At 37.5% G+C, this 16009-nt stretch overlaps 1 protein-coding gene across 5 annotated transcripts in view; it reads right to left on the bottom strand.

The window, feature by feature from the left end:
• The window catches only part of gdpd5b (glycerophosphodiester phosphodiesterase domain containing 5b), a 35748-nt gene that overhangs the window by 17682 nt on the left and 2057 nt on the right, over positions 1–16009 (bottom strand). For all 5 annotated transcript variants that reach the window (XR_013294070.1, XM_077565495.1, XM_077565497.1 and 2 more), the window contains exon 2: positions 6397–6569. Coding sequence is in view for 4 of the 5 variants with exons in the window: in XM_077565495.1 (XP_077421621.1) it covers positions 6397–6513 (117 nt within the window). In the remaining variant the exon portion in view is untranslated. The remainder of the gene's footprint in view (positions 1–6396; positions 6570–16009) is intronic.

Genomic DNA, 16009 nt, shown 5'->3' with positions numbered 1-16009 from the left:
TGATTGTCTTAACTGAGGCGAAATGGAGTGCACGGCTCAAGACTCCTCGCATAAGAAACAATGTCAAATCATTCAACGGTCACCATAAAACATTTATTAACTGTGCCGGCAATATTTTAAGTAACATTTTAATATTAATGAGAAGTAGTTTGATTTCATTAGCCATGACAACTTCAGTGATATTGAGCCTCAGTGTCTGCTTGTTAAAATTAATGTGTGCACGTAAAATCCCTCTATTGCAGTTCGCAATGCAAAAAACTTACCAAAACAAAAAACACTTAAGACAGGTATTAATCCTTAAAATGTTCTAATCGTGCGACAGTTCCACTTTACGATGAAACATCCGCTAGCGCTGAGCTGCAACATCAAACAAAAAGGTCTGTTTTGAAAAAATGTGATTTAAGCACTCTTCCTGTTTCCCAGCTCACTCGGCAACAGCACGGGCTGAGGAGACGCGGGGCCTGCCCCTGTGACATCACATTACCATTTCTGCCTGGCTGGCATTTATCCGACCGACCCTGTGGCATAAAGCGACAACATAAATCCTTGGGAACGTGACCATCTCTGTGTATCAGGCTGCCTGGGAGACTTTGCACACTATGACATAATTATTATGACTAATCTGAAGCTGCGTACCTTTATTGAGAAACCATAGAGGACAGTGAGTTCAAGTCCTTGGCTTACTCGGAGCGAAATAAAAACAGATCTTAAGACTATTTGTCCTTGACGGATTTTTACTCCTGACTCTTGCGAGACAGATTTGATGAATTAATAAAAAGGGGACCAAGTTCATCATTATCAGCAATGCCGTTAGCGAAGGGAACGGCGCGAACGGACAGGCGCGCTCGCCGCTTCACACTCCGTCTTCGTTGGAATTAACCTCTCGAAACCTTGTCACATTCCTGCGCGTTTCCGGATAACTCGCTGGAATTTCACACGGGGCGCACTACAATGCCACCATATCACCGAGACAAGTGACTGTCGAGAGAAAGTGTCGCCATTCTTATCTGCTAAAAATAATCAGGGTTCGATAGTATAAATTCTACACAGTAAATTTTTGTAGCTTACATTTTGCTCGAAAAAGAGTCTATTTGGTCCCACTCTAGTAAAAGTCAAATGTACACTTGGAATAGAGTCAATTTTAGAATTGGCCTATCGCAGGGGTGGCCAAGTTCGGTCCTCGAGAGCCACTATCCTGCCTGTTTTCCATGTTTCTCTCCACTAACACACCTGATTCATGATCAGGATCGTCATCAGGCTTCTGCAAAGCTTGCTGATGAGCTAATCATTAGATTCAGCTGCGCTGAAGGAGGGAGACATGGCAAACAGGCTGGATAGTGGCTCTCGAGGACCGAACTTGGCCACCCCTGGCCTATCCCATAACAAAAAATGAGTTTTTTTTTTTCATTCAAAAATTCTAAGTTCATTTTAAAAGGATTTTTTTTGTACATTTGACTCTAGTTTCTTAAAAAAATGTTACACAAGGGTTGAGAAAAACTCATAACTTTCAGCCACTCTACCACCTGAGCCATGTCACGCCGGCCATTTGCTAATATCCAAGAAAGGAAGACCCAAAACAATTCCAGCTGACACATGCGATACACTAACACACAGTAGGAGCAACCTGAAGTTGTGGGTTTGTTTCTTGAGTGACTTTAAAATAAATAAAAATAAACTAGTAAAATTTAGTCTAAATTTCTCCATGCAAAATTTGCTTAGAATTTCAGAGTGAAAAATCATGCAAATTCTCTCGTACGCACTAAAAATACTTCACACTGAATATTTTACTCTCTTCCAAGTGTGAGTGGGACCAAATAGACTTATTTTTAGAATAAAATGTACTCTACAAAATTGACTGTGTGTGTATTATATTTCTTCTTCTTTATGATTTTATAGCAAAAGAAAAAAGGGAAATATTTTGCTTGATCTCGATTTTTGTAAAGCTAAAATTTTTGGGTGGAAACTAACAAAAGCCGTTAAACAGGAGCCTCGTTGCTATAATTTCTAAAGCCTTTTGTGTGACTCAATTTTAAAGACCGACTAAATGGAAAAACTTTCAATTATTACTGAGGAGTCGGATCGGCTTGCACCGTGTGACGTGGGCCCGACACCTACAAAGCGCCTCCAACACACACATATTCACACAAAAGCAGGTTCACCCAAGACTAGCGTCGACCTGAATGCAGGACAAAAAATGAAAAAGGGGAAAAGAGAGAGTCAGAAACATCCTTTTGTGAGTTATGAATGCTTCTTCGACTGTTTTCAGCATCAAATTCTCTGTTCTCACGCACCCGCCAATCAGTCAGGTCCAGTTACCTGCAACTGATACGCCTTCTTGATTGGTCCTCATTCGTTTCAGGAGCTTGGTAAAGATGCCATTTTGACACTTTCACTCACTTATAGTACATAAACATGCTGATTTATATTGTGTTAGTCCCCAAATCCAACCCCTATTCTACGTGAGTCATATGAACTTTTCCTGGTTTATTTTGCGACATCAAGTTAGCGATGCACCAAAAGGGCTGCAGATAAACGGGCTTTGTTTCACTCGTTGCCACGGAAACGCTCAAGGCAAAGCTCAGGGTCGTATAAATGTCTCTGGAGATTACATGGTAGGAATGCCATGAATCTCTCTATGTTCAGTGGAATCTCACTTTAAGTTGGCAAATTAAGGGCAACATTTTTTTCAAAACTTTACAGCATCAGAAACGGATTTTAGCAGGAAAACAGTACATAACATTTCTGTGCAGCCGGTTTAGTACAATATGGCATAAACGGCTAAAAACGTCCAAAAATTCATTTGAACCATTTCTATTAGTTTAACATTTTTTTTCCTCTTTTGTTAACACAAGTATGAAAAAGTTGAATTTTTTTTAGACAGATATGAAATTTGTGATTAATCGTGAGTTAACTAGTGAAGTCATGCGATTAATTCCGAGTTAAATTTTAATCACCTGACGCCCCAAAATTTTAATAATCTTTTTTTTTATTCATTCAATGCCATTGACGGCTATAAACGTCGAAAAATTGATTTGAACTATTTCTATTAGTTTTTTCCACTTTTGTTAACAAGAGTATGAAAACCTAGAATTCTTTTTCATTGTACATTCAGAACAGATATCAAATTTGCGATTAATTGTGAGTTAACTAGTGAAGTCATACGATTAATTCCAATTAAAGAATTGAATTGCCTGTCGTCCCTAATTTTTAATAATCTTTTTTTAAAATTAATTTATGGCAGTGACTGAGTTAATAAAAGCAGTACTGAACATAATTGATTTAGTTTAAATATATCTCGGTTAACTTCTTTTCATACTTGACAGTGAAGAAGGTTAAAAAAACGGAACGCATGAAGTTGTGGTTAACATGTATGACTTACAAAAATGTTAATAACCATGCAACCATTATTGGTTAATAGGTGAGCTGGAGCCTGTGCCAGCTGATTTTGGAAATAGATGATGTATAATCGCTATTTTTAGAATGTGGAAGGAAGCCGGAGTTAATAATAATTGCCTGTATCATTAAGAATGTTTTATGATGATAGCTTTTCTGACGTTTCTTATTGCGAAAAAAATAGTTCCAAAACGGAGCGTGTTCAATCTCAGAAATGATCTCTCTCACTGTAAGTAAAAGTCGATATCGTACTTTGTACATAAAAAACAGTCCCACAAATGTGTGGAGTACAAGACAAGCCGTTCAAATGTGCAAAACTAAAGGATGAGCGCCTGAAAGAAAGAATGCTGACTCAGCACAATCTGTTGACCGGAGAGGACTACCACTTGCAACAGGAAATAGAGCTACACGGTGTCCAGTTTCCTGTAAACAGGAGAGCAAAAATCAATACTTCTATTTTTTTTTTTTAATTATTATTACGCAATGCTTTACATATTATTGTGAGGCACCTTCCATACTTCTATTCCTCATTGGACATTTAATGCATGCTGTAAATAGTCTCTAGTGGATCTGATTGACGGGTTGAAGGGCAAAATCTGACTGTGTGTGTGTGTTTTTGTAGGTTTCCAGCTGTTCACAATAACAAATTATCCAAGTAAGTATTAAAGTGCATTTTGAGTGAGGCCACGTGCTGCGGGACTGTTGCAACAACAAAACTCCTGCGTCCGAATGAAGAGACGAGCCAAAGGAAAAGGTCAGGACAGATGCCTTACCGAGATTGATATTTCTACTGGCGTGCAACTGGACAATTATTGCCTCATGCAGCTTTTACACATGAAAATATATAGCCTACAATATAAAAAAAATGAAATGTCTAACTCTTCTAAAAAGAAGATGATAAATATTTTAATTAATTCTACGTGGCTGTTTGTGCACACATAAGACGTATTGTGATCGAACGCAATCTTTTGCAAGATGAAGGTCATTGTATGAAACCAGCGAGGACACTTTTGCTCAGAAGGTAATTATCAAAAGGTCCCTGAGGGTTGAGAGCACTCTCGCACGGATTCCAACCAACAACAGATTGCAAAATGCTGCATTTGTGCCCATTCCACCTCCTACACAGCCATCTTGTCTTTATGAACTGTGAAGAAAATGATCGCTAACAGAGAATACTATTTACATAATAATCAGTTCCTGTTACTTGATAAAAAAATATATATTTAGACCCGCCAAAAAAGCAGTTTTAAAAAATATTTTTTTAAAGCAATCTTTGTTGTTATATGTGACCTCACTAGTCTAAACATGTGGAATATGAAATATGCGGCCGTTTTTATCCATCTCAGGGGGCGGCCATTTTGTCACCTGCTGTCGACTGAAGATGACATCACAGTTGCTCAGGGCTCAAGAAAATCGACCAATTACAGCTCATCTGACTCGTTGCCTGAGCCTTGGGCAACTGTGATGTCATTTTCAGTCACAGTTGGTCAGGAGTCTGGCTACTTCCAATCACAGCTTACCTGTTTTCTGAAGCTGAGCTGTGATTGGTTGTTACCTGAGCAACTGTGTTGTCATTTTCACTCAACAGCAAGTGGCAAAATGGCCCCTGAGATTGCTGGATTTTGCTGCATAACTCATTATAATTCCATCCATCCATCCATTTTCTTGACCGCTTTTCCTCACAAGGGTCGCGGGGGTGCTGGAGCCTATCCCAGCTGGCTTCGGGCAGTAGGCAGGGTACACCCTGAACTGGTTGCCAGCCAATCACAGGGCACACAGAGACAAACAACCATACTCACAATCACACCTATGGACAATTTGGAGTGTTCAATTAACCTGCCATGCATGTCTTTGGAATGTGGGAGGAAACCGGAGTACCCGGTGAAAACCCACGCAAGCACGGGGAGAACATGCAAACTCCACCCAGGAAGGCCGAAGCCCGGACTCGATCTCACGTCCTCAGCACTGGGAGGCGGACGTGCTAACCAGTCAGCCACCGTGCTGCCTCATTATAATTCCACAAACGCAATATCAACCAGAATACCGTATTTAGACTACTGGGGCTGCATAGAACATATTGTTGGCAATATTTTTTATTTATTTATTAAAAAAAAAAAAAATGGGGGGGGGGGGTGACTTCCCCTTTAAGGAATAGAAATGGAAGTGAATTGTATGTAAATTATGAATAAAATAAAATAAAAATGAATTAAAAAAAACAAACTAATTTCATTCCAGAGGTGATGACAAACAACAAAAAATGACCACACTGACTCATGACTTCAGTAATTGGCATTGCGGAATTCTTTATAAACATTATTTGTAAGAATATATATATGAAAAAACAACTATGACCTAACAACAACAGCTCACACTACCTCAAGTACCGCCCCCCCCCCCCACCAATGTTATAAAGCTAAATTATCTGTTTGACCTCGCTTCCAAGGACACTTTCTCACTGCTTGTCTGCCTTGCATGCAGCAACTCAGCTCTCAATATACCATTTGATTAGCCTAGCCATGTTACAATATGCGGTTGATGTTACAATACATGTAATTGGTCTGTGCGTTTTCTTGTCTGCATACATTTACTACAACAATGCCCAGAAAAGACAGGAAAGCTACACAAATTACAAATCAATCAATAGTTATTTAGTTTGGGGTCTGTACAGATGAAACCTGGTTACTCGCCCATTGAGGACCTCCAGCTTAGAAGATGGGACCAAACATTTGTCTCCATTGATCTTTTTGGGTGACTGTATGGACAAGATGACCTTGAGATGATTAATTATACAGCACATGGAACACTCATTATCATCCACTGCTGAATGAGAGGATGTCCCAATGCAACACAAATTATAAAAAATATTTATTTCCCTTCTCCCACATTATCATAAACATCTTTGCATGGAAAATTGTCAATAAATATGTTTCAGAATCGGGCCTATGCAACAATGTGGCACATTCATACAGGAGTGTATCAAGGACCAATGACTTTTCTCCTTACCTTTGTGGTGTCATCATGGGAGCGTTGATAGCGTTTCCAGCGGCAACCGTAGATCCCGGTGATACAAGATAAACACAGCTGCCGCTCATAGACTTGGAGGGGTTGGTGTTTGACCATGCTCCTTCTGTCAGGCCTGCTTCCACAAGTCAAACATCCCACGGACCGGAAGGATACTGTAATATAATATTAAGATAATATGTCAACATTTGACACAAACGCTGATTCAAAAGATTTAAAGCCTCATATGTTTTGGAATAAAATTCATTGAAAGTAAGCCTGACTTTATGATACCATTTGTGTATTTCAAGTATCAAAATGTTCTAGTCCTGGGGTCGGCAACCTTTACTGTCAAAAGAGCCATTTAAGGCCAAATAAATAATGAAAAATCTGTTTGGAGCCGCAAAACCTTTGAACTTTGTGATAAATGAAACAGTATATTAGTGTTAGTCTAATGTACTGAGAGCCCAAGAGTTAATTCGAGCTGCACCTCAACTGAAAATATGCAGCATCCAATACTTTGACATTCAGTTTACTCTACATTTTGTCTTCCGTTTTTTGATTATTATTAATGTATTTTTTATTTATTGATTGTTGTTGTTTTTTTTTTACTTTTCTGCCTTTCTTTCAGATTTCTGACTTTTTATGGGCAATTTTATGGACTTATGATAATTTTCTGCCTTCCTTCTTCCTTTTGCTATCAATTTTCTGACAGTTTTGCCAATTTTGTCCACATTTTATGGTAATTTGAGGGATTTTTATTATTTCGTTTAAATATGTCCAAACATTTTATAAATTACTTTTTGAATGGTTTCTTTCCTGCCTTTTTTTATTTTAATGAATGACTTTTTTGGGGCATTTCCAAAGACATTTTATGGTAATTTTCTGCCTTCTTTTGTTTTGGGATATTTTATGGTTACTTTTTGAGTGTTTTTTTCTGCCTTTCTAAAAAAACCTATTTGACCTTTTTGTCAATTTTTTGTACGTTTTATGTCAATTTTCTGCTTTTTCTCTTCCTTTTTGGACATTTTTATTTTTTTTGCCCATTTTTAAATATATATTTTTAATCATTTTAATCTAAATCATTTAAATAATATTTTTATCTTATTAAAAAAATACAAAATAAACATGTAATAATAATAATAATAATAATAATAATTATAATATTTTATCTAGTTTTTTTTTTTTTTTATCCGCAGGGAGCCACAAGAGAGGGCCGAAAGAGTCACATGTGGCTCCAGAGCTGCAGGTTGCAGACCCCTGCTTTAGTCAAACAATTCACACAATGGTAGAAGCCTTGTGCGGCTTTTTGCTTATTGCAAGGCTTTCTCTACATCCTTTTCACTCTTAGAAGTTTCACTTGTACCAACCAAGAAGTGCAGGGTGTCAATATTCCAGGTTATAAATCAGACCCCACTTTGAGCTGAGGCTGATTCAGCACTGTGACTCTCCAATGCGCAACAATAACAATATTGCTCGCACAAGTTCATTTTGACATGCCCGAGCCTGCTGCTGTGAAATTCTAAAGTCAACCCGTGGTTGTATCTTGGGAGTGATGAAGCGTACAGCCTACGCATTTTATTTCTGTATACCAATAACATGTGCACACTCATAAAAACCCACTTTCACGGGGCCGCAGGAAAAACTTGTTATTCCCTAGATAGACGATTAAGGCGCCAGTCACAGTTATTCACATGTTTCACATATGCGCGATAACACTCCCTGCTGTAATCACACTGTCTAAAATCTGGGCAGCTGCTTATTAGCATCTGCTGTAGTGGCTGCGTTTCCTGTTATTAGCGCAACTGCTCTGGTGAGGGCGGGTCAGAGACAAGCAAGCGTATAATGAACCTGGCCCACCCCAAGCAGGACCACACACGTTCCTGACATAACCGCTTGACTTTTCCAGAGAGGGATCCACTGTGAATGTTACAAAGGTGTGTCACCAACCAATAGCTCACCTGGACAGACATTGTTTTTCGTGGCTATTTTGCTTTGCTTTTTTTGTTATTTGTTTAAATTTTGCTGATATTTCTTTTGAATAAATCATGTAAATTGAGTCACATGAGAGTACAGGACAGCATACAGATTCATTCCCTCAGATTATCTTACTGTATATTTACATAGCTCTGGTTACGCTACATTTCAAGTCAAATAGTTCCAAAAGTGGTGGTTTATCAACTACTTTTGACTTGCCACAAGATGAAAGTCATCTAATGTTGTGACAAAAGCGTCAAGGAAGCCCGGCCCTTTTAATTTTTCCACCACAAATGCAGCTCGTAGCAAACACTGTAGGTGATCTGTCTTTCTGAATACAAATTCAAGTGTTGCAATTAATCAGTATGACCCAGTAGGAATTTAACTAGCAAAATGTTTATTCCATATATGAATAAAAAAAATGGCTTTCTGTTTACTCATTGAACTATTTAAGACCTTGAGTCAAATCAATCAGAAACATATCATCTTCATGAAAGTTACAATAAATCTTAGATGGACGACTCCAAATATGAAACTGTAAGCAGCACTGCAAACATGTAAGATGTTGAAATATTTCATACCAACAATATGATGTCATTAACTTTTGCTGAACCACCTTTGACCATAGAAAAGGAAGAATTGCAATCAGCATAAGGAGAGTGGGCTGCACAGCCCCACTGATTCACAATGTTGCAGACAAAACAAAGATTCATAGACATCTTTTATGTAACAATAAATAATTAATTTTACTGTGTTAAATGTAGTTGTGGGGGGAAAAAAAAGCCAAAAATGTGTTGATCAAGGTTATTTTAGTTAACTAAAACTAACAAAAAAAACTAAAAATAAATTCAAAAAACAATTTTGTTAATGAAATAAAATAAAAACAAAAATGCTTTTTTTTAAAAAAAAAAAAACTAACTAACTGAAACTACATTTTATGTTTACAAAACTAACTATAATTATATCAAAAATTGCCTTTGTTTTAGTCTTTGGTAATAAATTTAATGCATGAGCCTTTGGGGATGATTTTAAATGTGATTTTATGTAGATTTATTTTAGTGTTAACCGGAATTAGGACATTTGAAAGTGTGTCACACAAAAGTGACGTCATCTAGCAGCAGCCAATAGAAAAGCACCTTCAGATGACGTTGCTCCCATGGTTGTTTTTTAAATATTGCGCACAAGTAATACACACTTAAAAAAAAAAGAAAAAACTAAATCTGATACTGAAACTAACTAAAATTAAACTAAAACTAAGCATTTATGAAATAACTAAAACTAATAAAAACTAACAGAACTACCTTGAAAACTAATTAATAGTAACTAAATAAACAAAAACTAACTAAAATGAAAAATTCCAAAACTATAATAACCCTGGTGTTGACTGACATTTTACTGAGATTGACTATTGAATACCAAATGAGTGGTCTTTTTTATCCAATCTGAGTAGTGTGACAAAAAAACATTGATTTCTTAGTGGAAAATAAATTCAATTGGGATTTGACTTGAATAAAAATGAGCCAATAAGCATCAAAAGCAGAACAGCATAATATGTTATCTAAATGTTCTGCCATACTTCCGATAACTTGATTTGTGATATTAGTCAGGCAGATCTATGGGTTCTAATGATTCACTTGAGGATGTCACATTGATCACCAGAATTAAAAAAAAAATTGTCCAGATTGGAGCAAGTGTCTCGTGGAAGTGAAATTATGAGTTGATAGCCATCTCTAGTCACGCTAGAAATCAGGAAAAGGAAGGCAACAAATCATCTGCATCTGCCAAGGCTTGGTTGAACTTGTGAGACAGCAGTTGTCACCTCCGTTTCTGCTGCTTCACTTCCTCTCATCAAAAAAGTCACATTGAGGAAATGCTTCAGCATTTTCGCTGCAAACAAGGGTCTTCTTCTGACCGGGGGTTGGGGGGGGCTAGAGTAAGCAGCAGGGAACTCAACTTGAAGGCACTATCTCAGACTGGATAACAACAATGAGTCATTAGAAAAGCGGGAAAATGACATGTTCATACATGCTCAGAGGAATGTAATCCCACCCACATGCCAGGATTGCAATTATTTTCAGATTACACTTTATTACTGTATTATCTATACTGATAGGTATTCGACCTTAGCTTTCACCAGATATTAAGATAATTTTATAGCTTGGTTACCTTCGCCAAGCAGGTGGAAGTATGCTTACTTGTGAGTTTATGATGGAATAAATAAATAAATAAATAATAAAAATCTTGACAGTTTTGTGCCTTTTTTGGATTCCTTAACTTTATTTGCAATACTTTTTCTTTTTTTTTAATAAAACAGATGTTACATGGCGGTATGAAAACATCCTTCACATTTTGTCCTGCACATTGGCTACAAGGTGCATGAGAATAATTTAAACATGACTCACAGTTAACGTGTGACAGGGGCAATGACTAGGTGAGAAGTTCTTGCACAATGACATCCCCATGCTCACTGACGTAACACCATTGAGTGAGTGTGAACTTAAAAGAATTTAGCAATTCAAGCTCCACGCGCGATGTTGGAACGCTGTCAGCCGCTTGACGAGATGCGAAATGGAAACCAAATGAAGTAACAAAGCAGCACGGTCGGCGACTTGAATGCGCCTGGAGGCGACAGAAAGTGACTTAGAGGGAGTTGATTAGTGACACATGAGCGATGAAGCCCATTGTAACAACAAGCTATGACAGTCATTACATCAGAGCTGTTAAAAGTCTGTCCGGCACTGAGAGACTGCCAACGCTTGCACAAGCTTGGCAAAAAAAATTTTCATTGAAAAATATTACTAATAATTATAATAAAAATAATTAAAAATAATTAAAAATAATAATAATAACAATAAAAATAATAATAATTATAATTAATTAATTAATTAATTAATTTTATTTATTTATTTCCCGACCTGGCCACTGCATCAACCCGGGCGGTTATAATGTACTCAGTCTAATTACATAATCTCTGATGGGTCATCACCTAAAAAGGTACACCATTAGGTATCCATGTGTTGAAGTCACACTGTCACCTCATTGCAATATCTGGTAGTGTCTCTCAATATTTCACAAAGGTGATTAACAGGTCATCTAGGACATACCCTGCGCCTCTCACCAAACTTGGTTACAAAAACTCGAGCAAGTGGATGGATTTCTTCTATTGATCCTCAAGCGCAATCATAAATATTTACAGTTCAATACTTCCTGGCCGACTGCTGGCATCCATCAAAGTCCACAAGCCCGTGCGGTGAGGAGCTTGACAATGTGCCACCACAAACCACTCCCACATTGCTGAGTCAGCTGTAATGCTTCGCAAAATCTTTCGGACACAAGTAACAAACACTTAGCTGAGAAAATGACTACTCAGCGTTATTTTGCCAACAACTGTTGAGGGAATCAATGCGAGAAATCAATTCTACAGTAAATTGAATGCCAGAAGACCAAAAGTTCTAACTGCCGTCATGTGGTATACCTCCATCTACCTTGTCTCAGTGAACATCAACGAACATTTACTTACTTATTTTCTTAGGGTCCTCCATGTTAACCTTATGTTTCTTTCAGTGTTTTATTGTAGTGGTAAGTAGGTAACTTCATTCTACATTTACATGATAAAAATGTTCAAAAAAAAAAATGACAATGTCTTATGCACCTCAGATCCATAACAGATCTGGTATTTTCACAGCGAGATAATGTGTGCCCAACATTTACAAAATGAAGGCATGGGGTAAAAAAAAAAAATGTAGCAGTGCAAAAGGTGAGAGCATGTCAGAGGAGAAAAGTGTCATTGCGCTTGAGTGAATAATTTCCGAGAGGACAGGAGGTTGTGTGAGGCTAAACAAGCTGCGTCAGCATTTATGGCGCTATAGTCTTTCTTTGTCCAGAATTATAGTGACTAAATCTGAATAATTTAGACTTTATCAGAGTCCCGATGGTGCCGCTCAATGCTAGCTCGAGAATGAGAAATTATTGCGGGCTTTTTAATCAGGCCAGCAGTCTGATATAAGAGAATTAATGGAGGGGGTTGAACGAGACCAGAACATCTTCACAATGGGAAAACTCTTCAATCTATAAATGTAGGACATAGATTATCCATAAAAAGATCCATTTATACTGAGCCCATTACGCTTCACAACATTCAGTGGAAGTTATTAATTTCTGATATACACCGACTCTTGATGAAACATGAAGAGCTACAAATGGTTGGAGACTTGCAAAAAGATCACTCTCTATTTTCCTCTCCAGTTAAAAATAGTTTCCACCACACATGATGGCGCCTCCTCCATTGGCTAGAGGAAGTTCTGTTTTCAGGGGCCGCATTGATTCAAATGGTTGAGTGGATGCTGCACGAAAAGTGCTTGACAAAGCAATGCAGACACTCGACTTTTCACATGCACGGCAAACCTGAACGAGATACTGGCCTGGAGTGGGAGCTGCGTGTGACACTGGACTGGAACCAAGTGACAGGAAGTGTAAAAAAAAATTTACGCAACTATCATTATCATCATTTATTCACACATCAAATCTGAGCTTACTTATAAAAGAGTTAAAAGAAGGGCCCTTATAGGTGTCAAATATCTCCTTAATCAGGCCTTATATGAAGACATTTTCATTTCTTCAGCTGCTTTCCTCTGGATTTGATGTACCTTCCGCTGCTGATTATCAAGACCTAATAAAGGCATATCAGCCTCGATCATTAAACAAACTGTTCCGGCTTTGCAAGCACAAATAGGATGTTCACCCAAAAAAAAAAAAGAAGTTTTGTGTGTTAGAACATGGTTAAGCTATTTCTGCTGATGTAGACACAATTTCCTGAAAATAATGGCCATGCCTCTAATAAACAGTGCACCCCAATTTGTTGCTAGGCCTGTTATGACAATTACCAGGGATGTAATAAGCCGATAAAAGTCAAAAAATTGTTTTGACAAACTGAAGCAAATCATTTCATTTATGGCCACCATTTACACACTGTTGCTCACCAAAACAGCAGTACTTATTGAAACACATCATTCACTGCCATAAATTCATAAAAAAATAAAATAAAATAAAAGATTATAAAAAATTAGGGGCAAGAGGCGGTAAAATTTTTGTAATTGTTATTAATCGCTTGACTTCACTAGTTAACTCACGATTAATCACAAATTATTTTATCTGTTCTAAATGTACAATTAAAAAAATCTAGGTTTTCATACTCCTGAAAACAAGTTGAAAAAAATGTTAAACTAATAGAAACGGTTCAAATGAATTTTTGACGTTAATAGCCGTCAACGGCAGTGAATGAATAAAAAAAGAAAGAAAGAAAATATTATAAAAAATTCGGGGTGTCAGGCGATTAAAGTTTTTAATCGTAATTAATTGCATGACTTCACTAGTTAACTCGCGATTAATCACAAATTTCATATCTGTTCTAAATGTACAATAAAAAAATTCTAGGTTTTCATACTCTTGTTATCAAAATTTGGAAAAAATGTTAAACTAATAGAAATAGTTCAAATGAACTTTTGATATTTATAGCCGTCAATGGCAGTGAATGAGTTAAATGTGAAGTCAACCCCAAAATTTTCTTTACAATAATATGTTATACGTGCCCTCACTTGTCTATACTGATTAATATTGTGTTTGTGGTTGTACGAGTTAAGCAGCAAAATGCACCTGTTTTTATCCACTTCGGGGGCGGCCACTTGCTGCCAACTAAAAATGACATCACGCTTGCTCAGGGCTCAGGTCACGACCCATCATTTAGTGGTCCAGTAGACTTGACATGATCACTTTGCAGAGTTGTTTCATCCAGTCTACACTAGTATATCAATAACAAATTATTCTACAATCGAGCCAGACCAGAAACTACCATGTACACACTTGTACTCTTACACAATAGTACCAACAAGAAAAATGCTATTATGGTTACATGACATTACATGTCCATTATTGAACTAATTTGCCGACTAACTATGGATGCCCTCATTTGGGTAAACGGTTTAAAAGTGTTATTCTCTCCATGACTGGCCGTTGGGTGTTGGACAAAGCATATTTCTGGTGTAGGTAACTGCAAAACTGATAGTGAGGCCTGGAGAGCAAACAGCTGACAAAGACATCCGCGGCATGCACAGACATGACGGCAGCCATTGTTGTTGAAGGGGAGCAAACGAGGCAGCTCCATTGCTTCGGTGGCCCCTCAACACCTGACTAGCTCATGACAATGTGGGAAAAGAAGGAAAAGTGGGTGGTCTGGTATGTTAACTGAAGATGCCAACAGCTTATCGACATGAGGGCTCTTCACAGTGTCTATGTGTTGACATTACAGCGGACACTTCCATACTCGCGGTTCGGCACCTGCGGATTCTTTGCTGATTTTTTATTTGTATTTTGTTCAATGACTTTGTTATTAATGGAAAATGATTTTCAAAGATTTTTTGGGGGTTATCAAAAAATGTGGTGTGGTCGATAGTATATCAAGACTTGTCTTCTATTGTGAGCTATGCCAGGAAATCAGAGATCGTCACATCAGAGACGTAGCAGAGGAGTTGCTATTTATTTTTGCACCTACAAATCAGATACTATCACCTGAGGTGAAAATTTGCTTCATCCGTACAATTTGTACAGAACAACAACATGGGAAAAAAGTGGAAAAATGCTGAGTGTGTGAAATGTGAGTAAAGCTTTAAGAGCAAAACAAAACTCATCTTATTTACACATTTTCTACTCGGGTAAAAATCCTGACTAAACATTTTTAAAAATATATCCATTTGAGGCACTTATTGTTGTGAGTATTTGCAATAAACATACATTTTAATATATCTGTAGTAAAGAAACAGCAGTCTAAAACAACATAAAAAAAGAATGCAGCATACAATGGGAATTTAGACGCCGGAATGGAGAAGCCAGGTTAGCTTAACGCTAGCTAGGACGAGGCTAGCCCAACACAACGGGAAGGATTTAAGACAGGACTAAAGTAAAATAAAATACAATTTAAAAAAACAACACCCTGGATTCTGCTGTTGGCCAGTGTACGGCGAGGGATCCTGAAGGTTCAGGTAAGTTATTTAAACTAAAAAAGAAAGCCTTTCCATGCCAGGTACACTAAACATGAGGCTTTGGACAACGTATGGTGTGGCTAAGGCACTATATAAGTGTGCTACATTTATGATTATGATCAAATTGAATTTTTTATTTTATTTTTTTACTATGACTCATTTTTTGGCAAAAGCACAATTAGTAACCCATTCGAGTTGATTCGGGACTGTGTCAAAACGAATAGCGAATGTGTGAGTCTGAGCTCTAGCGTGTAGCTACTGAGTCTGATTCATTTTTTGATGCAATTTCTGGATTCCTGAAGGAGCCACGTTCATCCGTTCAAACAGTTGTACGCAAGAATACTGTAAATACCATGGGAATGTCAAACTATCATACCGCTCAGGAAGCAGATGAGTTCCGTGTCCCAAAGATGAACATGTTTTTGTTTGAAATGTTCCCAAGTCCAACCCAAGAACAACAACACCTTGTTTATATTGTCACTGAACATAACACTCCGTGGGTCTTCAAAGTTCACTAAAAAAGCTCTAAAATGGCTGGCAATATATGGACCTCTGCTTTGAAAAAGTCTGAAAGTAAGAACATATGCAGAGTCTTAAATGGTGGG

This window comes from Vanacampus margaritifer, chromosome 5, assembly GCF_051991255.1.
Source record: "Vanacampus margaritifer isolate UIUO_Vmar chromosome 5, RoL_Vmar_1.0, whole genome shotgun sequence".
Lineage (NCBI taxonomy): Eukaryota > Metazoa > Chordata > Actinopteri > Syngnathiformes > Syngnathidae > Vanacampus > Vanacampus margaritifer.
The sequence above is the reverse complement of the archived record's forward strand: the minus strand, read 5'-3'. Positions and strand labels throughout refer to the sequence as shown.